Source organism: Chlorocebus sabaeus, chromosome 21 (assembly GCF_047675955.1).
Source record: "Chlorocebus sabaeus isolate Y175 chromosome 21, mChlSab1.0.hap1, whole genome shotgun sequence".
Classification (NCBI taxonomy): domain Eukaryota; kingdom Metazoa; phylum Chordata; class Mammalia; order Primates; family Cercopithecidae; genus Chlorocebus; species Chlorocebus sabaeus.
Window position 1 is genome coordinate 25,500,273 of NC_132924.1, and position 25,065 is coordinate 25,525,337.

Consider the following 25,065-nt stretch of genomic DNA (forward strand, 5'->3'; position numbering starts at 1 on the left):
CTACTTTTATGATTTAAGAGCCTAAATTATAAACATTAATCATATAAGTATAAATCACATGTTTCTGTAAGCATGTTAGGTATACCAGGGATTTAAAAATCTGCATTTATAGGAACATTACATAATAATACATTTTCAACTCCTGGTTATTATCAGGAGTCTGTTTAAAAATCTAAAACCCCACTGATGTTAAGCATTGCAAGGTGAATAAATCTGGCCTTGAATAATAATATGAGGGAAAACATGTATTTACAGAGATTTACCCTTACCTGCTCACATGGGCAATACTGATGAAAGCAAATTCAAAACCAAAATCTGCTGAACATTTCAATAGAACATTTCTATGTTGAAATCATGTGCATAATTTCTACCACTAGAAGCAAATACTTCATTTGTGAACTAGGGTGAATCTGAAGTTTTCAGTCAACGAGTAATGAGCTCTGCACAAACTTGGCAGAAGACAGAACTGTGGCGAAGGGATTAGAAGGACAAAGGACAGAAATACCCATTTGCTGCCTTGGCCCTGGACAGGATTTCTCCTCTCCTCTCCTCTCCTCCCAACACCCTAAGCTCTCATTTCCGTCTTGGCAGGAGTCCATTCCCAATCTAAACATGAAACGAGAACCAGGGCATTTAGAAATGAATGGCAAGGATTTAAAAATTGGGCAGAAATACAAAATTGCACCAAGGATATTGGCAAAGGAAAATTTTAAATGCCCTTGATTAGGGGAAAAGTATGTTTAAATTAAAGGAGGGGAAAGGCCAGCTTTTGCAGACGAGGGTACCTTCTGGAGCTGATTCGAGGGCTTCTCAGCAACAACAGCCTTCCAGCATCCCCGGGGCCCCTTCCACTTGCGCATGTTGGGCAGGGTCGGCTGGTTTAGCTCCGTGCAGAACTGCAACGACAGAGCACAGGTCAGAAGCGTGGGTTCACGCCTAAAGCAGTCCCGGCTGGTGGTGGCCTGAGAAGTCAGGCACTGCATGATTCTGAGTCATCAGCCTTATTCAGACACTGCTGAACTACATCCCTGTTTTTCAAACACCAGGGTTTGCAAGACCCAGACGACTAAACAAGCACCACACATTAAAAAGAAAACTGCCTGTGTGTGAAACACCAAATTATCACCTGGGGACTCTCAGTTCACAGAAATTGATTCTCTCTGTAGCATTCCTGCCCAAACAGTTCAAAAAAAAGTCATCAGAATCCTTTTCATCCCTGTAAAAGCAGTGGATTGAAGGTCCCAGGAGGATCTGGATCAGTGTCAAATCCAAAGAGGTAACAAGATGGATACATGGTGACTTTCTTCTTCAGGGCTCAGCTTAGAGGGGGCAAAAAATGACCTCCAGCTTCAACTTGAACCACTGTAGTGCTCGTCTTGCTTTCCTCTTGCTGCGGAGAGCTGCTGCAGCACCCATGCATATGCACATGGCATGCACTTCCTTTGCTAATGCATGTTGCACCAATATGGCTGTAAAGTGACTGTCACTGAGGCAAAATAAAATTGCACACAGTAGGATGAAGAGTGGAAAAACTATCCACTTCAAAGTTTGGAGACCAGCTCCTCTAACTCTGCCTCAAACACAACCCCTTCTCTTGGGGTCACACCTCCTTGTCCTTCACGAGCCTTGGAGCACCCCACTCGTTTCTTTCTCTAACCACCCCTACGAGTGAGAGCCTCCTGGCTTCCTTCCGAGCACATCACTGCTCTCTCCCCTTAAGGACTCTCATTCAGCCCCACTGAGGTAGCTTACACCTCTATCCAGAAGAACCCAGCATCTGTACCCATCGCCAGTTGCTCTCCTGAGTTTTAAAAGCACTTCCCACTACCTCCTCAACATCTCTACTGGAGGTCTCCTTAGCCCCTCATACCAGCAGGTCCCAAAGGGAACACATTATGCCTTCCCCCACCCAGTGCCCATCTTGGCCCAAAGCACGTCTATCCTTCCCGCTGCTCGAACTCCTTCCTTGCCTCCTGCCAGCACATTGATTCCACTGTCGCATGTGTCTGGGGTGCTTCCTTTCTGTTCTCCAGCCACTGCTGGAGCCTGTTTCAGAGTCCCGTCTTCTCTCATGGGGGTCACTAGCATAGCTTCTAAGAAGTCCGTCACTGGACTCACCCTGCAGCTATTCACTAAGTTCACTGTCATGGCCATGCTGATGCACCCCTCTGTGGTCCTCAAACTGGTTCAGGGACCAGTAGCCACAGAATCACCTGAGAACGTGCTAGAAATCCTAGACCTACTAGATCAGCAGCTCTGAAGCGGGCCCAGCTATCTGTGCCTGAACAAACTTACTGGAAGATTCTGATGCACGCTTGGGTTTGAGAGCTATTGTGGCTGCCCAGGTCCTCCCTCAGCCTCTGCCCCAGATCCTCGCGGTGTGTGAGCAGCCACCACCCTCCCAACACCTCTGCTGCAGAAAGCCACTCTCATGCCCGCTGGACAGCCCGCATCCAATGGCTGGGAGAGGCCAGGGTCCAAAGCTCTGGTCTTTTGCCTCACATTGCTTTATCTGTAAGAGGGAAGATGAAGCACCAGCAAGTACTGAGCCAGTCATTTCTACAGGGACAAGCGCTGTGGGGAAGATGAAACCAGACAAGGGGAGGGAGAGTGCTGAGAGGTCTACTTTAGAAATGGGCTATTCTAGGAGTGATGCTGCTTTTACAGTTAGTCATGTAAGCATCTATCTTTCTCCAGCAGTGGACTCCACAGGGCAGGGACTGTACCTGAGTCTCCTTTATAAACCCCTACCTGGCACAGAGCACAGCACCCAGTGATGCTCTCAAGCATCTGCTGGTGAATCAGAAAACTCAAGGCAAGATTGCAGTCTTCAAATCTGTGCATGACAGCATGACAAACAAAGCAGGGGGCGAGGATGGGGGGGGTGGAATTTCTCCTTAGGCTATTATCCAAGTAATTGCCTCCATTGTAACCTGACTCTGCATACAGATATGTTCTATGCTGCTGAGTTTGTCTGGGAAGCATTCTCTCTGGAATTTGCTCAACCGTGACTTTTATGGGTTCTGCTTTCAACACAGGCCAGAGCAGAGTGGCTGTGGAGAGAGTCACTGCTGACAGTGGTGAGGGAGTGGGGAAGGCGGAGAGGGGGGGGTTTCACCCTGGATGAGTCCCCTTGGCCAGATGCTCCTGGCTGGAAGCCATCCTCGGATGGGAAATAAAACACTTTGGAAGACGCAGCCGGAATTTATCGACTATAACTTTAGGGATCCTGTGAGGAAATGTACTTCACAAAGGGTCCCATTTCCTGACGGGGAATCATTTGCTTGCTGAGTGATCATTAGTGCTGCATCCAAGAAGCATTAAAAACAGAGCAGTTCTCCAGTGCCCAGCTGGTGCTTCGCTGTTCTCCACGCAGGGGGTCCCAAACCTGGTTGCTCATCAGAATCTCCTGGGGTGCACCCTGGAAAGCTCTATTTTTAAAAAGCAGCCCCCGCCCGCCCCCCACCAAGGGATCAGCCAACCAGGTAGATCAGAGAGGCCTAACCGTGGGGGTGGAGAGGGAACACACCGTGGTGCTGTGACTCCCTGTCTGCAGGCAGTGGTGCCACCAGGATCGTTCTTTTCCAGAAATCTAACCTCTCCTAACCCTCAGATATCTGAGGACAGTTGTATCTCCCATTCACAACCAAACCCCACCCCAGTTTTGAAAACCCCTTCCTGGCAACACCATTTTGATGGGAGGGGTCAGAAGTGTGAAGAGGCGGCCCAGGCTGACAGCACTGATTCCCATGCTCATGGCTCTCACAGGTGGTCTTTTGAGCTGGTCACAGTGTAAACACCAGTGTCACCTGGGAACCTGTTCAAAATGCAAATTCTCAGGCTCTACCCCTGACCTACTTAACTAAAGACTCTCAGGGGTGGGGCCTAGAAGGCTGCATTTTAACAGCCCCTCTAGATGACTCTGACAGGTTCAAGTTGATTTCATGGATGAAGACAAGACATTCTCATTTTTCTTTGCTTTCTATTAATATTTAAAACTTTTCACTCACAGGTAAGCTCTAGGAGCCGTAAGGAAGCAGAATCCCTGAATCTTAAGGGCCATCGTTATTCTGTATGCCTGAAGCCCTGTCCTTAACAACCTCTCTCAGCCCACAGAGCAGATCACCCCTTGCTCCGCCTTCTTCTTCAGTATTTATGTTATTGGGGATAATTAATAACTTGAGAGATGAGGGAGGTAAGTGTTTATGGCTGCAAGCATTCTGTGTCCTAATTTTCATGATCAGAGTTAAGGAAGGAGTAAGCATTCTTTTATTTTTAGGACTGAAAAAAGAATTGTTAACTTAGCTATCTGCACTACCTATTCACAGAAAACCTAAGGAGGTGAGCGCCTTTCAGACCCTTGCTACTCAAAGTGTGATCCACGGACCAGCAACATCAACCTCACTTAGAAGCCTGCCAGAAATGCAAACTCTCAGGCCTACCCTAGACCTGCTGCACCAGAATTGGCATCATTTTCTCAAGACCCCAGCTGAGCTACGAGCTTCTCAAGCTGGAGAATCCTGATTTAGAGCCTTCCTGTTGACCTGTACCAAGGCAGATGCCATTGCACGCACCGTCTTTATTATTCCCGGCACAGCCCACGGGAGGTAACTGCTACCAGTTATTCATGAGCACAGTGCTGCACAGAAAGGTTAAGCCCAAGCTCGAGTTCAAATTCAAGGTTACACAGTTAGCGGGAGGGTCTGAACCCAGGACTGGTTCCTGCTGCTCTACCTCCTGGCCTCGACAGGTGGAACAGGGGAGGCAGGGCAGATTCAAAAGGGTTGGGGCTGGCCCCCTCTACTGAATCTTTGGCTCCTTTCTCCCAAAAATTTCAAAGGAAAACAAAAGCATCCTCTGAGAGCTCTCAATCTGAACTCCACCTTCAATTGTTTTATGTAGAGCAGCTCGTTCTCACACTTTTTGCTTTGCCCACAAAAGGAAGAAATAAAACTCTTATGTAAAAGCCGTCCACCAGGGCAGAAAGGTCAAAAATGGAAGAGGGAAGGTTTTTGTTCATCACAAAGTGTCCCAGACCAGTCTGGTCTGCAAGCCCAACTACTGCCACCCCACCCTCTCGGGTTTCTGAACCCCAGTGGCTAACTCATCACCTATCCCCATCTGGTTCTTGTTTTTAAAACCTTGGATTGGTGGACTCCATCCCGGATTGACTGAGTCTGGTTCTTTGAGGTTCTGGCCAAGGTTGGTACTTCTAACAAGTTCCCCCAAGCAATTCTAAACTACAGCCTGAGAAAAAGCTCAGGCAAGGCTAGACAATTGCCGATTTAGTACTCCTAGTTTTAATTCCTGTGGCCTGGGAAGACAGCTTTCATTATTCCAAACAAACAAATACTATTTTGGCTCTCCCAGGACCCTGTATCTCAAAAGCCTCTGACTTGTGGCTGTTAACAGATAACCCTGTGAGATAATGTATGAGGCAATATACCGAGCCTGCCACACTATGGCACACAGTAGGTATGTAACGGGCATTTGCTGAATGAATGAATCAGTAGAATCTCTCCTAGGGATCCCAGTTTCTGTCTCCCAGAATCAGTTATGAGAGATACCAGTGAGCTCGATTTGTTTCTCCAGCATCAGACCAAACTGGGTAAAATTGGGTCTTTTAGCATGCTAATGCATTATAATTAGTGTATAACGAGCAGTGAAGACAACCAGAGGTCACTTTCATTGCCATCTTGGTTTTGGTGGGTTTTGGCTGGCTTCTTTACTGAAACCTGTTTTATCAGCAAGGTCTTTATGACCTGTGTCTTGTGCTGACCTCCTACCTCATCCTGTGACTTAGAATGCCTAACCACGTGGGTATGCAGCTCAGTGGGTCTCAGCCTCAGTAGGTTACCCAGCCCCTATTCAAGGTGGAGTCACTCTGGTTCAAACACCTCTGAAAGTCAGATATTTAAACTCCAATCTACGGGATGTACAATGTGTCGGCATTTAGAAATGCCAAGTCCTAAAAGAAAGACTACTTTGGCTACACCCTTGGGCTATGCTGCATCTTGGTTCAGCCCTGAATCAGCTGACGGCAGTGGCAAAGGGCTCTAAGGCTTGAAACCAACAGATTTGTTGCTTGTGGACCTTCGGACTTTTTTTTCTCCTACTTTGGCTCCTCACTCTTTCTGAAAAGAATATTCCGTAATTCATCTGGCGCTGACTAGGAAATAAAAATAACAAAGGTGGGTCGGGCGCGGTGGTTCACGCCTGTAATCTCAGCACTTTGGGAGGGTGAGGCGGTTGTATCACAAGGTCAGGAGTTCGAGACCAGCCTGACCAACATGGTGAAACCCTGCCTCTACTAAAAATACAAAAATTAGCTGGGCATGGTGGCACGTGCCTATAATCCCAGCTACTCAGGAGGCTGAGGCAGGAGAACGGCTTGAACCCAGGAGGCGGAGGTTGCAGTGAGCTGAGATTGCGCCACTACACTTCAACCTGGGTGACAGAGTGATATTCTGTCCCAAAAATAAATAAATTAAAATAATAATAAAAATAAAGGTGTTCCAACTCCACTCAGTGGTCTGTCCAGCCACCACCAAGTTCAGAGGTCCTTTAGTCTTTCCCTTCCAGTGAAATTAAAGTGCATCCTGGGACTCTGTGAGCCATTTATAAAGATGTGTTGCTAATCTTGACTACACAGCCGCTGGCAGAATATCAATAGTACTGGTAGGCATTTTAAAGTCAACTCCAAATGGCCTCATCCTGCTTCCTGGATGGGTGGGGAGGGCATGTTTTCATTTTGAACCCTCTAGGTCAAATTTCCAGATGAAGCTGCTACACCGAGGTGGGTGTTTCACTTGCTTTCCTGACTCTGGACGTGACTTCCCTTTGACAATGAGTTTTGCACATGGTAACAATTTCCTGTGTGTTCTCAGCGGTAGCACTGAAAACGCAATCTATTTTGGTGGATGAAGATGCACAGGTGAGTTCTCCTTAAAAAGATAAATCCTTACCATAAAAGTAAAGAAGCCCTTGTCTTAGGCCATGCAAGGTCAGGAGACTGAACTTTCATTAAAATACAATAGGACACAGGGCAAATGACAGAGGCAATATTTTTAGAAATGTGAACGGTAAGCAAGGGCGTCCTCACGCCAGGGGCTTGCAGATGGGGATGTTAACAACTGATATTAGAAGCCACCGAACCTGAGGATATCTGTGGGTGAGCACATGGGGGCTCAAACTGAAGAATGGCTGGGGTCATCACAAAATGTCAATGGAGGGACAGCATTAGGAAAAATAGCTAGTGCATGCTGGGCTTAATACCTAGGTGATGGGTTGATAGGTGCAGCAAACCACCATGGCACGCATTTACCTACGTAACAAACTGCACATCCTGCACGTGTACCCCAGAACTTAAAATAAAAATAAAAGTCAATTTAATCTATGAGAAAAGTGAGAACACAAAAGCCAAATAATGTCCAAGTATAAACTAAATATTAACCATGTTTGGCTTTCTAAATAAAACAAAGAAGCCTACTACAAAGTTTTTCTAGGATATTTAAAATATCAAGATATTGATATTTTGAAAAACCACATGGCCTTCAGGGCAGAAATACACTTTCTCTGCTGAGGTCTACTGAGTGCCAAGTGACTTCATGGTTCTTAGTGGCTTGTACAGGCCCTGGCTCTCCTTATGGCTGAGACAGGAGCTCACACACTGGATGTAACATGGTCATAAAGCAAGAGCAAGGAGTATTTCAACCTTCTTTCTCCCTCAATCTGTATGAGAGAGAAGATTTCTCATTGGCTCATGCCCTTAAAAGAGAAGAGACAGGTTCCCGCAGAGCCAAGATGAGGTGTAGCTACCTTTGCTCCAATGCAAATGCAGGTATGCATCCCAGAGGGGGCAGGGCCAAGGTAGGGCAGGGAGCAATGTGTCTTGGGGCTCCAGAGCCACTTTGAACCCTCACACAACACTACCACAGTACTGCCTCTAGGATCCATTCCTACAGGCCCAGCAGCTCAAGGAGGGAGAAGAGGCAGGCCATTCCCTGGGTACACTTAGAGGCTCAGTGAGCAATTATCCTTTTCCAATAATGAAAGAATGAACTGGGCTTGCTTCCTCCTGGCTTCACAGGTTTCCTCAGAGGGCCACATTTATGGGTGGAAGGAGAGGAGCACAGAGGAGTTCTGGGACACTGAACATCTTTGTGCCTCAGTCTCCCCATCTGTTAAGTAAAGGGATGGGGGAGATGACTCCAGCCCAGAGGACCTCTAGTTCTAAAAGTGCATGATTCTAGAACTCTGGGAGGAAAAGGCAGGAGGGAGGGGCTAGCATAGAACTGAGAGAGGAAATACGAGTCTCATAAACATTAAAACCCCTTTCTCCCTCCTTCTCTGTGATAATTACCATGTGAGCTCCACCTAAAGACCCCTTGCTAAACTGCCTGGAATAAGAGCTCACTTTTAAGCTCTTATTTACTTAGGTAGTAATCCCAAGAGGTTAATTTGGGTAAATCCAACAATGGTAAGAAGACACAGGTGGCCAAGGAGCTATAACGAGGTTAGCTCCTGAGTCCTGTTTTTTTAAAAAATAAAGCCAGGGGGAGGAATGGGGAGAAAAATGGAACCAACATTGACTAAGTACCAAGGACATGGCAGGCGCTAATCACAGCTCACATTCAGTCCTCATGACAGCCCTGGGAGGTTGGGAATAACAGTCCCATTCAACACACGACGAAACCAGGGCTCAGAAAGGTAACATGGCCGGGTCACTCCCTGCCACTCAGAAAACAGAAACCAATCGACCCGTGAGGGGTGTGTGTGTGTGTGTGTGTGTGTGTAAACATGCACCACATGCATTCCAACTTGTGAGTGCCCTGGAGCAGCACAGCCACCACCCTGCTGAGGTCAATTTCGTCACTGATGCCTCGGGTCACATAGGCCCTGATGACCCAGATTTCACAGAGAGGTCAGTACATCAGTCAACTTTCCTCCCAGGAGGGGCCGGGGCTGGTGGGCCATGCCCACTCCACGTCACATGCCTAGCATTCAGAGCTTTGTAAGGAAGCCCTGTTCTAAATGCTCAGGTCCCACCCTTCCTTGTCAGAGGAGCCATGGGCTTCCTGCTCCTGTGCCACAATGTGCCACTCGTAGGATGGCTCTTCCCCATTCTTCTTCCATGGGGGCCAGGAAGGCATTCTGGATGACGGTGCATCCTTGTTTAAACATTCTTATCATGCAGAGGAAGGTAGAAAGCAAACAAGGAGACATTTCCTCAGCGCCCACCACCAGCTAATTATTAGCTGCTTTTACAGAACCAAGGGAAGTGACACCCACGTGTTCTCCCGCCACAAGCGACTGCTGGTTCTGTTAGCCTCTCCATGTGCCCTACAGACACCAACCCCAGGGTTCCTGAGCAAGATGGTTACAAAGAAGCGAAGGGAGCACCAAAAAAAAAAAAAAAAAAAAAAAAAAAAAAAAAAAAAAAAGGAAAGGAAAAGAAACAACAGAAAAACGTTTGCAAGGGCAATTATGAAACAGAGCAACATGCAGTGGTGAGTTTGTGGAGACTGAAGTGAAGTTAGGAGGAGGGAGGAGCTGCGAGGGGTGCAAACACACTCCTTACAGACTCTGCACTTTCACACTGTGGTCATCGTCATCAGAGTCATCTTCATCACTCATCTCTGCCCTTTAGGAATGTTCCAAAGGTTCTTTACTTCTCCAAAGGTCTTTGGATGCTAAGACTCTTTTTTTTTTTTTTTTTTTTTTTTTGAGACGGAGTCTGGCTCTGTAGCCCAGGCTGGAGTGTAGTGGCCGGATCTCAGCTCACTGCAAGATGCTAAGACTCTTAATCCTAGATGGGAATTAAGACTTCCATAGTAATTTCATGGGCTTTTTTTTCTTTAAATTAAGGGCAGGGGGCAGTGGTTCATGCCTGTAATCCTAACACTTTGGGAGGCTGAGCCAGATGGATCACTTGAGGTCAGGAGTTCAAAACCAGCCTGGCGAACATGGTGAAATCCCATCTCTACTAAAAATACAAAAAATTCGCAGGATGTTGTGGCAGGCATCTGTAATCCCAGCTACATGGGAGGCTGAGGCTGGAGAATCGCTTGAACCTGGGAGGTGGAGACTGCAGTGAGCTGAGATCGTGCCATTGCACTCCAGCCTGGGTGACAGAGTGAGACTCTGTCTCAGAATAGAACAGAACAGAACAGAATAGAATAGAATAGAATAGAATAGAATAGAATAGAATAGAATAGAAGCTTATGTTCCTTACACCTTATACAAAAATTAACTCAAGATGGATTAAAGACTTAAATGTAAGACCTAAAACCATAAAAACCCTACAAGAAAACCTAGGAATACCATTCAGGACATAGGCATGGGCAAAGACTTCATGACTAAAACACCAAAAGCAATGGCAACAAAAGCCAAAACACACAAATGGGATCTAATTAAACTAAAGAGCTTCTGAACAGCAAAAGAAACTATCATCAGAGTGAACAGGCAACCTACAGAATGGGGGAAATTTTTTTAGTCTATCTGACAAAGGGCTAATATCCAAAATCGACAAGGAACTTAGACAAATTTACAAGAAAAACCCAAACAATCCCATCAAAAAGTGGGCACAGGATATGAACAGACACTTCTCAAAAGAAGATGTTTATGCAGCCAACAAACATATGAACAAAAGCTCATCATCACTGGTCATTAGAGAAATGCAAATCAAAACCACAATGAGATACCATCTCATGCCAGTTAGAATGTTGATCATTAAAAAGTCAGGAAACAGGCCGGGCGTGGTGGCTCACGCCTGTAATCCCAGCAAGGCAGGTGGATCACGAGGTCAGGAGTTCGAGAACAGCTTGGCCAACATGGTGAAACCCTGTCTCTACTAAAAATACAAAAAATTAGCCAGGCGTGGTGGCGGGCACCTATAAACCCAGCTACTCAGGAGGCTGAGGCAGGAGAATGGCTTGAATCCAGGAAGCGGAGGTTGCAGTGAGCTGAGATTGCGCCATTGTACTCCAGCCTGGGTGACAAAGCGAGACTCTGTCTCAAAATAAATAAATAAATAATAATGATAAATAAAAAGGATACAATAGCTTGCTGGAGAGGATGTGGAGAAACAGGAATGCTTTTACACTTGGTGGAAGTATAAATTAGTTCAACCATTGTGGAAGACAGTGTGGCGATCCCTCAAGGATCTAGAACTAGAAATACCATTTGACCCAGCAATCCCATTACTGTGTATATACCCAAAGACTTATAAATCAGTCTACTATAAAGACACATGCACATGTATATTTACTGCAGCACCATTTACAGTAGCAAAGACTTGGAACCAACACAAATGCCCATCAATGATAGACTGGATAAAGAAAATGTGGCACATATACACCATGGAATACTATGCAGCCATAAAAAAGGATGAGTTCATGTCCTTTGCAGGGACATGGATGAAGCTGGAAACCATCATTCTCAGCAGACCAATACACGAACAGAAAACCAAACACTACAAGTTCTCACTCATAAGTGGGAGTTGAACAATGAGAACATATGGACACAAGGCAGGGAACATCACACACCAGGGCCTGTCAGGGGTAGGGGGCTAGAGAGGGATAGCATTAGGAGAAATACCTAATGTAGATGATGGGTTGATGGGTGCAGCAAACCACCATGGCACATGTATACCTATGTAACAAACCTGCATGTTCTGCACATGTATCCCAGAACTTAAAGTACAGTAAATAAATAAAGGCTTATGTCCTGCTATAAATAAATATAAGTGCGGGATAATTTATAAAATAGAGACTCAGAAAAAATTAAGTATAATACCACTGTGCAAAGACCACTACTGCTAATATTTTTGGTGGAATTCCTTCTAGGCTGTTTCCTGTGCATTTTATCAATATATCTTATCTGTATACACACACACACACACGCACACACACACACATTCTGCTTTTCCCACTTATACTGTGCCATGTTATCATAAGCTCTTTTAAAATCACGTCCTTCCTGGGCCATCTAACCTGCTGTTGTTCAGTGTGCCATCTCCTTGCTGGCGAAGCTTTCATTGGCTGGAGGAAATTTCTGCCTTTTTGAGGTTCATTTCTAATCAATATGAAACATCCTAAAATCACCTAGCAAGGTAGCAATAAAACTTCACACACCATGCCCTCTCATGCTCAAAATGATTTTTATCTATATGTTTAGAAAAGAATCCTGGGTAAGAATTTCAAATGACAATATCTTTGTTTCCAAAAGTAAATCAGTAGGTTTTCGTTGCTGGGTTTTGCTTTATTTTTTTAAATTTTAAATTAGAATAGAGATGGGATCTCACTATGTTGCCCAGGCTGCTCTTGAACTCCTGGGTTCAGGCGATCCTTCTGCATGGGCCTCCTGAAGTACTGGGATTCTAGGAGTGAGCCACTGCGCCCAGCCTGCTTTGTTTTCATATACCTGCCTGTGATAAACAGATGGCAGCACAGGGGCCTGGGGAATGAATGACCAAAGACATTAACCCCCCAAAACATATGATCAGAAAGGATATGACTCTTTAGTTTTTTAGAGATGGGGTGTCTTGCTATGTTGCCCAGACTAGACTCCAACTTCTGGGCTCAAGCCATCCTCCGGCCTCAGCTTCCTAAGTAGTTGGGACCAGGTGTGAGCCACCACACCTGGCTTGACTCGTTCCTTTTTAAATCGCTGACTGACACAAGACAAGAGTCTTCATAAATAGCTTAGTTTTTTACATATGAAGACAAATAGTCCTCACCTTAATATTTTCCCTCTAGCTTTATTTATAACAAAGTGGTTCTTTAGATAATTTGTCTTGACATCAACCTGTATTTGTTAGGACCTTCAGGAGTGTATGAAGCCCTAAATAAGTTGAGTAGCTTGGTTATCTGTGTGTTTAAAATGGCCATGGGATTGCCAAGCCAGAACTTGGTGGGAATATCTACTGCCCACTCCAGTGCTTTAAACAAACCCATGCAGACTCCAGCAGGAAACACGACTGCCATCACTCAGATTTCTCCTCTATGAGAAGAGTTCTTCCACGTCTTGAATGCTTAAGTCCACTCATTATTAAACAGTAAGGTTAAGAACACAGACTCTAGAGAAAGGCTGCCTGGATTCAAACTTTGGATCTATCACTTACCAAGAGATCTGACTTTGGACAAATGACTCACGTATTCTGTGCCTCTGTTTCACCATCTGTAACAAGGGGCAAAGAATCATTGCTGCCTCACGTATTTGTGATTTCTAAAGCAGGCAGCACAGGCCTGGCACCCAGCAAGTCTCCGTATGTGCTCTCCTGGTTGTTAGATGCACTGGGCTGCTCCCTCAGGCCTAGACTACAGAGAGACAGATGCCCCTTCAACATTCCACACCTGTCAGCACAATTTCTGAAACACACCAGCAGAGGAAGGAGGCAAGAATCATGGTTGGGGCCCAGAAGCCAGCATTGCATACTGGGAGGTAGAGCTCCCCAAAATAAAGCACTGTTGGCATGGATAGAGGGATGGGAAGCTATGGTTGGTAATATTATCTGGTGAGGAGAATGGACTCATCTGATCATTCGACAAAAACTTAGCAAGCAGCTGGGTATGGTGGCTCATGCCTGTAATCCCAGCACTTTGGGAGGCCAAAGTGGGTAGATCATGAGGTCAGGAGTTAGAGACCAGCCTGGCCAACATGGTAAAATCCCGTCTCTACTAAAAATACAAAAATTAGCCTGGGATTACAGCACGGTCGTGGGTGCCTATAATCTCAGCTACTTGGGAGGCTGAGGCAAGAGAATCTCCTGAACCCGGGAGGCGGAGGTTGCAGTGAGCCGAGATCACGCCACTGCACTCCAGCCTGGGTGACAGAGCAAGGTTCCATCTCAAAAACAACAGCAGCAACAACAACAACAACAAAACAATAAGTACCAAACGGGGCCATCCTGGGCTAGGTTCTTATCTTAGTCAGTTCAGGGCTGCTACAAGAAATACCATAGACTGGGTGACTCAAACAACAAATATTTATTTCTCACAGTTCTGGAGGCTGGAGGTCCAAGACCAAGGTTCCAGCGATTCCATTCCTGGTGAGGGCTCACTTCCCAGTCTGCAGACGGTCACCTTCTTCCTGTGTCTTTGCATGGCAGAGAATCATCTATCTCATGTCTCTTCTCACAAGGGTACTCATCTCATTGATGACGGCTACACCCTCATGACCCAATTACTTCCCAAGGACTCTACCTCCAAACACCATCACACTGGGGATTAGGACTTGAACATAGGAAGTTGGTGGGGGACAGGGGATACAAACAGCTGGTCCATGGCAATTCTGGAGCTATAATGGGGAGTAAAACAGACATGGTCCTTTGCCCAACATGAGCTACAGTCTTACAAATAATCACCTGCATGTACAACTGCAGCTGGGGCCTGGGCTGCAGAGGAGTGGTTCCAGGCGCTTCTGTTTATCCAGGACAGACTTGGTGTTGGTGTTCACTTAGTTGGGGAAAGCTTCTCTGAAGAGGTGATGCTTGAGCTCAGAACTCAAGGATAAGAGGAGTTAATTAGGCCAAGAGGAAGGGAGAGCATTCTAGGCAGCACAGACAGCATGTGCAAAGGGCCTGTGATGGGACAGTGCATGGAGAGTTTGCAGGACAGAGAGGCCAGTGTGGCTGTGGCACAGATGGGGAGGGAGGGGGCAGGGTAGGGAGATGAGCTTGCAGAGGCCTGGCCATGCAGGGACCCCCATACCCTGAAAGAAGCTTGTTTCTTATCCCTTGAGCAATCCTAAGATCACGGCAGGGTGTGAAGAGGGGATCTGAACTTTGAAAAGTCCGTGGGGCTATGGTATACAGTACCAGTTGCAGAAGGGCCAGGGTGGCCACAAAAATGCCAGCTGAGTACTGCAGTAACAGAGGTGGGTAGCTTGACTGGGAGGATGGCAGTGGGCAGACTCCAGAGATAATTAGGACATAATGTGCTTGGCACCAAAGAAGTGAGAATTATATTCAGACAAATACTTGTACATGAATGTTCATAGGAGCACCACTCCCAGTAGCTCGAAGATGCAAACGACCCAAATGTTCACCAGTAGATGAATGGAGAAACACAATGTGGTATATTCATGCAAGAAAGTATTATTCAGCCACGAAAAAGCAATGAAGTACTGATACACAGATGAACCCTGAACACATTATACTAAGTGAAAAAAGCTAGACACAAAAGGCTATATATTGTATGACTCCATTTACACAAGACATCCAGAGTATGTAAATGTTACTCTGGACAGAATCCAGATTGGTAGGTGCCACGGGCTGAGGCAAGACGGGAAGGGGGAGTGACTGTTTAGTAGGTTTGAAGTTTCCTTTTTGGATGATAAAAATATCTTGGAACTAGATAGAGGTGATGGTTGCACACGATGTGACTCTCCTAAATGCCGCTTAATTGTTTACTTTAAAATGGTTGATCATTAATTTTATGTTATGTGAATTATACATCAATAATTTAAAAAGTGACTTGAGTGATGGGTTAGGTGTTGAGGGTCATACAGAGGAACCACACCGTCATTCAACACACACTGAGGATTTCGCATGAATGGGTGCTGCTCTAGGCTACCGCCTTCGTGGAGCTCTCGGTCAGGGGAGAGACAGGAGTTCAGTGCCCTGCCCTGGGAGGCTGGCTGCCTCTAGACTAGAAGGATTCAAATGTCTCGCCACGTATGGTTACTGAGCACCTAGGAGAGGAATGCACAGCCCAGTAATTCTTGGAATACTGGCTCTTTGAAGTGCAAAAAAAGACACTTTTAGGGCAAATAAAATAAATACTTCTTTCCAAATTAGGCGCTAAATTTGTGAGTAATGACTGAAATGAATTATTCTAAGTGGAAGCAAGTCTGAAAATAGCACTGATTTTTGGAGGGCTTTGTGGCTATTTTGTGGGAGTCTAGGAAAGTTACAGGCAGCGTGGCAAACCCCAAGTGAGAGCAGAAACACTGGGATGGCCACGCCATGATTTGCACCAGACATGCCCTTCCATAGATTCTAAGGTTTACATCGCCTGAGATGCGTGCCGACTGGGAAGGAGGGCTGAGAAGGCAGAGTTTCACTTGGCACTTCCTACTGAAATGCTGAACCCCAAATCTGGCAGGAAATGCCAGCCATGCCTGTTACAACATTGAGCTTGTAAGCAAAAAGGGATCTGCCCCAGGTTTGCAAGATGATAACTTGTTTCCTCAAACAAACCATGTTGATTTACCCAACCACCGCTCTCCCTTTCTAGAGTTTTCCTCCTCTTTGATATTTTCAAGTTTACAGGCTGAAAGAACGTGTAAGACAGACACAGGAGACAGACGGTTTCCTAACCCGAGAAACCACCCAATAAGAAAACTGAATAGTAGGAGTACGTTTAAGAGAAAGGGCAGGGACGAGGAAAAGGAAGACGGAAGAGAGAGGAAGCCAACACAAAGGGGAAAGGATTAATAATTATTTAGGTACTCAAATCCAAAGAAAATGAGTTATGAGTAGGACCAAGCCAGCAGTTTAGCTCCCCATTCCTACCCTCTTACATGAACACCCACTTATTTTTTTAAACCCCAAGGATACATTTTCTCTGTCTGTAAACACTGAAGACTAGTTCACTCTCAGGCGGGCTCTAGATGGCCAGGCTCCCAGAACTTCCCAGGCATATTTCTGTGAAGAAGCCAGAGTTGTTCAGGAATTGTCACATTAAACAGAATTAGGACTTATGGACCCTCAGGGAAATTGCTCTGGTTGCAATTTTGCTTATGCAAGGCCAGCCTTCAGCTATTTTAAATGGTGTTTATGCAGCCGGCTCTGCTCTGCGGTGGCAATAATCATAAAAATAAAGACTTCAAAGCCCTGGGTGAAAGTCCTACTGATTCATGACTTATTTTATTTTGATCTGCATTATGTCAAATCCTAGTCTTTACAGCCTGCATGTTTCCTATTTTATTTCAAGGCAAATCACACAGATTTTTTTTTTTTTTTTTTTTTTCAGTGTGGGCAGCAAGGACTACAGGTGGCAGTTCATGAAACAGCATTCTCACTTTGGAGAATGTCCTGAGAGTCACTGGTTCTCAGTTTTCTTTCGTGCTAATGGGAGAAATGGAAAGCCAAATCCCCAAGCTATCTTTTAGTTCAGCTCCCTTCCTGTGAAATTTTTGGCTGCAGGCTCTCAAAAATAGACAAACTGTTCGGTGCTAGTTTCACAGGATTTTCTGGCTCCCTCCAACATACTGGGCACTGGGGGCCAAAAGCAAACTGGACACAGAGGAGGAGAGACGGGTTACAAAAATCAAATTAAATACCAGGCAAGGACCATATAATGGATGCCATGACAGTGCCCTGCAGGCCAGGAGAAGACACTTCATATTAATGACTTGGAACCACAGCAGCTTGCATTTCCTAGAATGCTCACCCTGTGCCAATGCTTCAGGCCCTTTACACACGTGCCCCGATGTGGTCCATGTGATGGTTCTGTGTGGGTGGGAGGTGTCATCATCCTTGCTCAACAGAGGATGAATGCAGGGCTGAAGGGGTTAAGTAACAGACTCAAGATTAACCACAGGGTAAGTGGCCAGGCCAGGACCCAAATCCATGTCTATCGTCCTGACTTCATTGCGGGCTTCCCCCTGAAGCAACTCTAAGGAAGGAGTAATAGGATCAAGCTTGTGTTTCCGAAGGATTACTCTGCTAACAACATAAATGAGGAACTGTAACAAAATGAAACTAGAGAGACCAAACTGTAATTCTGTATGTCTTAGTTTTTCTTCTTGCTTTAAAATTTTTCAGAAATTTCACTTTTCTAGCCATAGTATGAATACCAATTAACTGGTGTGAGCTTTATCTATGTAAAAGTCTCTCTCCCACAAACATATATATTATAATTTTTTCATAAATAAAAGCTGGTTTAGTGCTGTTTCCAAATAAATTAAGCAATGAAACCGTCAAAAATGTCCCTGCCACATCCTGAAATGAAGTATAAAAATACTAGTTACTTCCTCCCCTCTTACTCGCAAATGTATCCTTGCAAAGCAAGTGCGGGACAAGAATGTGTAGGTTAAGAGAAACAAAACAAACAATTGATACATAGCAATGTATTCTCCCACTAGGAGATTTAGGCAGGTGGATGGAGGGAGGAAAGACAGAACTTACCTGCTAGAGGTGAGCTATAATACAAAACTGTGGTCTCATGAATTGTAATCACAGGAGAAAGGCCCTGATGCTCTCCCAGGAGCTGATGCAAATGTTGGGATTTGGGCAAAGCCCCAGAACGTGACATCTTCTCTTCCAGGTTTACCCCTTCGAATTGTACATGCTGGGGATCTTGTTTTAATCCTGGACACTTCTGACCCCTGAAGATCCCAGAGCTATACACATTGGGAAGATGCTCTGCTCGTGACTCAACAGCGCTTCCACGGAGCCTCTTAGATAGATTTCTTGACTGTCTCCTTGTGGAGGGAGCCACTGACAGGTGAACTGAGAGCATGTAATTTCAGAGTCACTCCTATGTGAGGTGCTGCTTTTTTTTTTTTTTTTTTCTTGAGACAGGTTGTTTCTCAGTCACCAAGGCTGGAGTGCAGTGGTACAATCACAGCCCACTGCAGCCTCAACCTTCTGGGCTCAGGCAATACTCCCGCCTCAGCCTCCTAAGTAGCTGGGACTACAGATGTGCACTGCCACACCCGGCCAATTTTTGTATATTTTGTATAAATGGAGTTTCACCATGTTGCCCAGGCTGGTTTTGAAACTCCTGGGCTCAAGCAATGCTCAGCCTCCCAAGTAGCTGGTGCCACAGGCATGCACCACCAGGAACAGCTAATGTTTTTTATTATTTTATTTCTTGTAGAGACAGAGTCTCCTATTGTTAGAGCATGTAGCTAGTCAGACACGAGCAGGACAGAAGACAGCCCTCTCCTACCCCATACACCATGACTGTCAGGCGACCATCAGGTGACGGCGGCTGTAAAACTGTCTCTCGAAAACAATAATTGGTCACAGCTGCCCCCAGGGACAGGCAGTCTCCCAGCAGATAAACTCCTGAAGCTCCTAAGATCTCAGGAGCTGGGTGGGCTCAGGAATGTGCACTTAGAGGCACAATGGCAGAGTTTAACTGGTATATGACCTTCCTCCAGGAACACTCGACTGGTACCGGCAAAATGCTTCAAGTGAGCGTGTGTACAACTTCACTAAACACACTATACATGCTCCCCTCCCAAGTGCTGGCAGCCCACTGGGCATGAGGACAGCCCACTCCAAAAGAAGAATCACAGGAGATGAGACACAACCCCCTGAATACATGCCAACATACGGAATCCCAAGACAAAGGTCAAACCATGCACTTGAATCTCTCAAGTCACTCACTTGGCCCTCTTCCAAGTGTACTTTACTTCCTTTTGTCCCTGCTCTAAAAGTTTTCAATAAACTTTCACTCTTGCTCTAAAACTTGCCTTGGTCTCTCATTCTGTCTGATGACCCTCAGACAATTTTTTTTTCCTCTGAGAAGGCAAAAACTGAGGTTGCTGTAGATCCTATGGATTCCCCATTACTAACACTACATTGCCCAGGCTGGTCTCGAACTCCTGGGGTCAAGTAATCCTCCCCACCTCACCCTCCCAAGATGCTGGCGTTATGGATATGAGCCACCATGCCAGGCTAATTCTGCATGTAAAAATGAGTCTGCATTTCATGGACAAGAGTTAGGTGGGGCAGGCCTTAGGGCACGGGGAAGAACAGGGCAGCAGCAGAGTTGGTGGGTAGCAGTAGAGTTCTAGATCTAGTCCAGGATCTAGAAGGGAGTTTTGGATAATGCTTCTAAGGGATGTCAGTGAATGCTTTTGAATTTCTACAAAGATGGAGCAAAATTTCTGAAACAAGGTTGGATGCATTTCCAAACATTTGAAATCTTGTTCAGGCCTAAACTCATCATTTCAATGCCTCCTGAAGGTTAATAAAAAATATTTTATCAGCTGTAGGAATTACTCATTCCAAATGCATTGTTAGCAATGTGACAGAACTCTCCACTAAATTATTTTCTGGCAAAGCAAGCTTTAATGGCCTGTTCAATCATGATAATTTTACCTGCTGAGAACATCGAGCATAAATGTGTTTAGCAACGTAGCAAAAACAGTTTCACCTGCCTGCCCTTCTGTTGCACTTAAAATTACTGACTAGCCCAAACTTTGCTGAATACAAAGTCATGTTCTCCAGAAATGAATGAATGAATCATTAATGAAAAGTCTCAGAATCCTCTAAAAAAGTGAATTGAAAGTTCTCTCAGCACCAAGTCATTGTTAGCATTTTCTGATAAGAGGTATTTGAAGGTGGACTGAAAAAGACAGGAAATTGCATATAACTCCTGTCATCATGGCTATGTGAGAGTTTGTATGAGGTGGTGGCTACATGCAATAATTCTGAAGGAACAGCAGTGAGTTGGGCACATTTTCTTTCTGCTAAAAAGTAAAATAGAGTTAAGAGACTAACAAGGCAGGAGGGAAAAGTGCTTAGGATATACCCAAGGGCAAGCAGAGGCCCTTCCAGTACTGGAAAAATCCCAGAGCAGCCCTTCTTCCAACCCAATAAATGGACTCGAACAGCAACTTTCAAACATTCTAGACCATGACTCATAGCAACAAATACATCTTTATATGGGAACCTGGTATATTCTATTTTTCTGCCTGCCAACGGTCATCCACCCACCCACCCATTCATCCATCCACCCACCCATTCGTCCACGCACACATCCACACATACATCTGTACATACACAGCCATTCCTTGGTATTCGTGGAGGACTGGTTCCAGGACCTCCCTCAAATACCAAAATCCACAGATGCTAAAGTCCCCGATACAAAATGGTACAGTATTTGTGCATAATCTATGCAAATCTTCCTATATACAATTACTTATAATACCTAAAACAATGTCAATGCTATGTAAACAGATGTTATACTGTATCGCTTGGGCAATAATGACAAAAAAAAAGTCTGTACAAGTTCAGTAGAAATGCAACATTTTTGTTTTTGAATATTTTCTTTTTTTTTTTTTTGGAGACGGAGTCTCGCTCTGTCGCCCAGGCTGGAGTGCAGTGGCTGGATCTCAGCTCACTGCCAGCTCCGCCTCCTGGGTTCACGCCATTCTCCTGCCTCAGCCTCCCAAGTAGCTGGGACTACAGACGCCCGCCACCTCGCCCGGCTAGTTTTTTGTATTTTTTAGTAGAGACGGGGTTTCACCGTGTTAGCCAGGATGGTCTCGATCTCCTGACCTCGTGATCCGCCTGTCTTGGCCTCCCAAAGTGCTGGGATTACAGGCTTGAGCCACTGCACCCAGCTGTTTTTGAATATTTTCAATCCATGGTTGGTTGAATCTACAGACGTGGAGGGCTGACTATACTGAAACAAAGACTGGGGGAAATTTACTAAAATGATTTCATGATCTATCATTTGAGAGTCAAACTCAGGTCTTTCTCACTACAAAGTCCTTGATCTTTCTAGACTATCACAAGGCTTTCCTTTTTGCATTTTATCTTTGCCAAAACCATCTGAAATGTTTTTGTTGGACTTTATGCAAATAATGCCTTAGAAATCCCCTCAAGCAAAGGAAACTGTCACCAAAGCCAGTCCAGCTCTGGGACACTAAAGAAGTATGAGTTGCTCTTCAGAAGCCCAGAAGTGAAATACCACACTCAGTAAATATGGTGGCCTTCAGCCCCCAGCAACACACTCAGCTTTCAAAAATCACTCTTTGCCAGAAAGATTAACTGCTGAATTTTCATCAGAAACAAAGGAAGCCAGAGGCAGTGAAATGGCATATTCAAAGCGCTGAAAGAGAAAAACTGTCAACCAATCTTACATCCAGGAAAACTATCTTTCAAAAACGAAGATGAAATATATTCCCAAATAAAAACTGAGAGAATTTGTTGCTAACAGACCTGCCTGATAAGAAACCCAAGAGACCGATTTTTAGGCTGAAAGCAAGTGACCCCAGACCAAGTGGAGTCCCTATGACAAAACGAACAGCATCAGCAAAGGTAATTATAAAAGACACATATGTGCATATTTCTTCTCCTTCTTTTCCTTAACTGATTTTAAAAGCAGCTGTATAAAACAATATGTACATGATTGTATTGCTGGGCCTATAACATGTACAAATGTAATACTGGTAAAAATAATGGCCCAAAGGAGCTACATGGGATTAGAGATATACTGGAGTAAGGAAGTATACCAAATGGTAAATGAAATTCACAGGAAAAAATGAAGACTAGAAATGGCAAACAAAATGGTTAATATAGCTAACTCTATAAATATACACTATTCTACTGTCTTATCTACTTTAGAAGACATAAAAATATATAAGATAATAAGCCGGGCATGGTGGCTCATGCCTGTAATCCCAGCACTCTTGGAGGCTGAGGCAGGAGGATCACTTGATTGCAGGAGTTTGAGACCAGCCTGGGCAACACAGAGAAACCCTGTCTCTACTAAAAATACAAAAAGTTATAATAGCTGGGCATGGTGGTGTGCGCCTGTAATCCCAGCTACTTGGGAGGCTGAGGTGGGAGAATCACCTGAGCCCAGGAGACTGAGGCTGCAGTGAGCTGAGATGGGGCCACTACACTCCAGCCCAGGCAACCAGAGTGAAACCCTGTCTCAAAGAAAATATATATATACACACACATATGAATAATTATAACAATGTATAGTTCAAGGTGTAACATGTATAGATGCATAGACACTAGTACAAAAGAGGGAAAGAGGGAATAGAGCTATACAGTAGTAAAATTTCTATATCTTACTAAAATTAAGAGAGCACAAGTCTGAAATAGAGTATAAATTTGAACTAAGTACGAATCTGGTAAGTTAAGATATACATGGGGAGGCTGGCAAGATGGCTGAACAGGAACAGCTCTGGTCTGCAGCTCCTAGCAAGATCAATGCAGAAAGTGAGTGATTTTTGCATTTCCAACTGAGTACCTGGCTCATCTCATTAGGACTGGTTAGATAGTGGGTGTAGCCCACAGAGGATGAGCTGAACCAGGGTGGGGTGTTGCCTCACCTGGGAAGCTCAAGGGGTTGGGGAACTCCTTCCCCTAGCCAAGGGAAGCTATGAGGGACTGTGAGGTGAGGAATGCTGCATTCCAGCCCAGATACTATGCTTTTCCCACAGTCTTCACAACCCACAGACCAGGAGATTCCCTCGGGTGCCTACATCACCAGGGCCCTGGGTTCTGAGTACAAAACTGGGCAGCCGTTTGGGCAGACACTGAGCTAGCTGCAGAAGTTTGTTTTCATACCCCAGTAGCATCTGAAATGCCAGCGAAACAGAACAGTTTACCCCCCTGGAAAGAAGGCTGAAGCCAGGGAGCCAAGGGGTCTAGCTCAGTGCATCCCAACCCCACGGAGCCCAGCACGCTAAGATCCACTGGCTTGAAATTCTTGCTGCCAGCACAGCAGTCTGAAGTTGACCAGCACAGCAGTCTGAAGTCGACCTGGGACGCTGGAGCTGGTGGGGGGATGGGTGTCCATCATTACTGAGGCTTGAGTAGGCAGCTTTCTCCTCACAGTATAAACAAAGCTGCCTGGAAGTTCGAACTAGGCGGAGCTCACTGCAGTTCTGCAAAGCTGCTGTAGCCAGACTGCCTCTCTAGATTCCTCCTCTCTGGGCAGGGCATCTCTGAAAGAAAGGCAGCAGCCCCAGTCAGGGGCTTATAGATAAAACTCCCATCTCCCTGGGACAGAGCACCTGGGGGAAGGGGCAGCTGTGGGTGCAGCTTCAGCGCACTTAAATGTTCCTGCCTGCCAGCTCTTAAGATAGCAGTGGATCTCCCAGCACAGCGCTCAAGCTCTGCTAAGGGACAGACTGTCCTCAAGTGGGTCCGTGACCCCTGTGCCTCCTGATTGGGAGATACCTCCCAGCAGGGGTCAGACACCTCGTACAGGAGAGCTCTGGCTGGCATCTGGTGGGTGCCCCTCTGGGAAGAAGCTTCTAGAGGAAGGAACAGGCAGCAATCTTTGCTGTTCTGCAGCCTCCACTCGTGATGCCCCTGGAGTGGACCTCCAGCAAACTCCAGCAGACCTGTAGCAGAGGGGCCTGACTGCTAGAAGGAAAACTAACAAACAGAAAGGAATAGCATCAACATCAACAAAAAAGATGTCCACACAAAAACCCCACCTGAAGGTCACCACCATCAAGGACCAAAGGTAGATAAATCCACAAAGATGAGGAAAAACCAGTGAAAAAAGGCTGAAAATTCAAAAAAACCATAATGCTTCTTCTCCTCCAAAGGATCACAACTCCTCACCAGGAAGGGAACAAAACTGGACAGAAATTGAGTTTGACGAACTGACAGAAATAGGCTTCAGAAGGTGGGTAATAACAAACTCCTCCAAGCTAAAGGAGCATGTCCTAACCCAATGCAAAGAAGCTAAGAACCTTGAAAAAAGGTAGAGGAATTGCTAAGTAGAATAACCAGCTTGCAGAAGAACATAAATGACCTGATGGAGCTTAAAAACACAGCATGAGAATTTCGTGAAACATACACAAATATCAATAGACAAATCGATCAAGTGGAATAAAGGGTATCAGAGATCAAAGATCAACTTAATGAAATAAAGCATGAAGACAAGATTAGAGAAAAAAGAATGAAGAGGAACAAACAAAGTCTCCAAGAAATACGAGACTATGTGAAAAGACCAAATCTACATTTGATTAGTGTACCTGAAAGTAACAGGGAGAATGGTACCAAGTTGGAAAACACTCTTCAGGATGTTATCCAGGAGAACTTCCCCAACCTAGCAAGACAGGCCAACATTCAAATTCAGGAAATACAGAGAATACCACAAAGATACTACTTGAGAAGAGCAACCCCAAGACACATAATCATCAGATTCACTAACGTTGAAATGAAGGAAAAAATGTTAAGGGCAGCCAGGGAGAAAGATCAGGTTACCCACAAAGGGAAGCCCATCAGACTAACAGCTGATCTATCTGCAGAAACCCTGCAAGCCAGAAGAGAGTAGGGGTCAATATTCAACGTTCTTAAAAAAAGAATTTTCAACCCTGAATTTCATATCTAGCCAAAACTGAGCT

At 45.3% G+C, this 25,065-nt stretch overlaps 1 protein-coding gene across 1 annotated transcript in view; it reads right to left on the minus strand.

Moving 5' to 3' along the window:
* EEPD1 (endonuclease/exonuclease/phosphatase family domain containing 1) overlaps window positions 1-25,065 on the minus strand; it is a 145,500-nt gene that overhangs the window by 17,425 nt on the left and 103,010 nt on the right. The window contains exon 4 of the mRNA XM_007981618.3: window positions 786-896. Coding sequence (XP_007979809.3) covers window positions 786-896 — 111 coding nt within the window. The remainder of the gene's footprint in view (window positions 1-785; window positions 897-25,065) is intronic.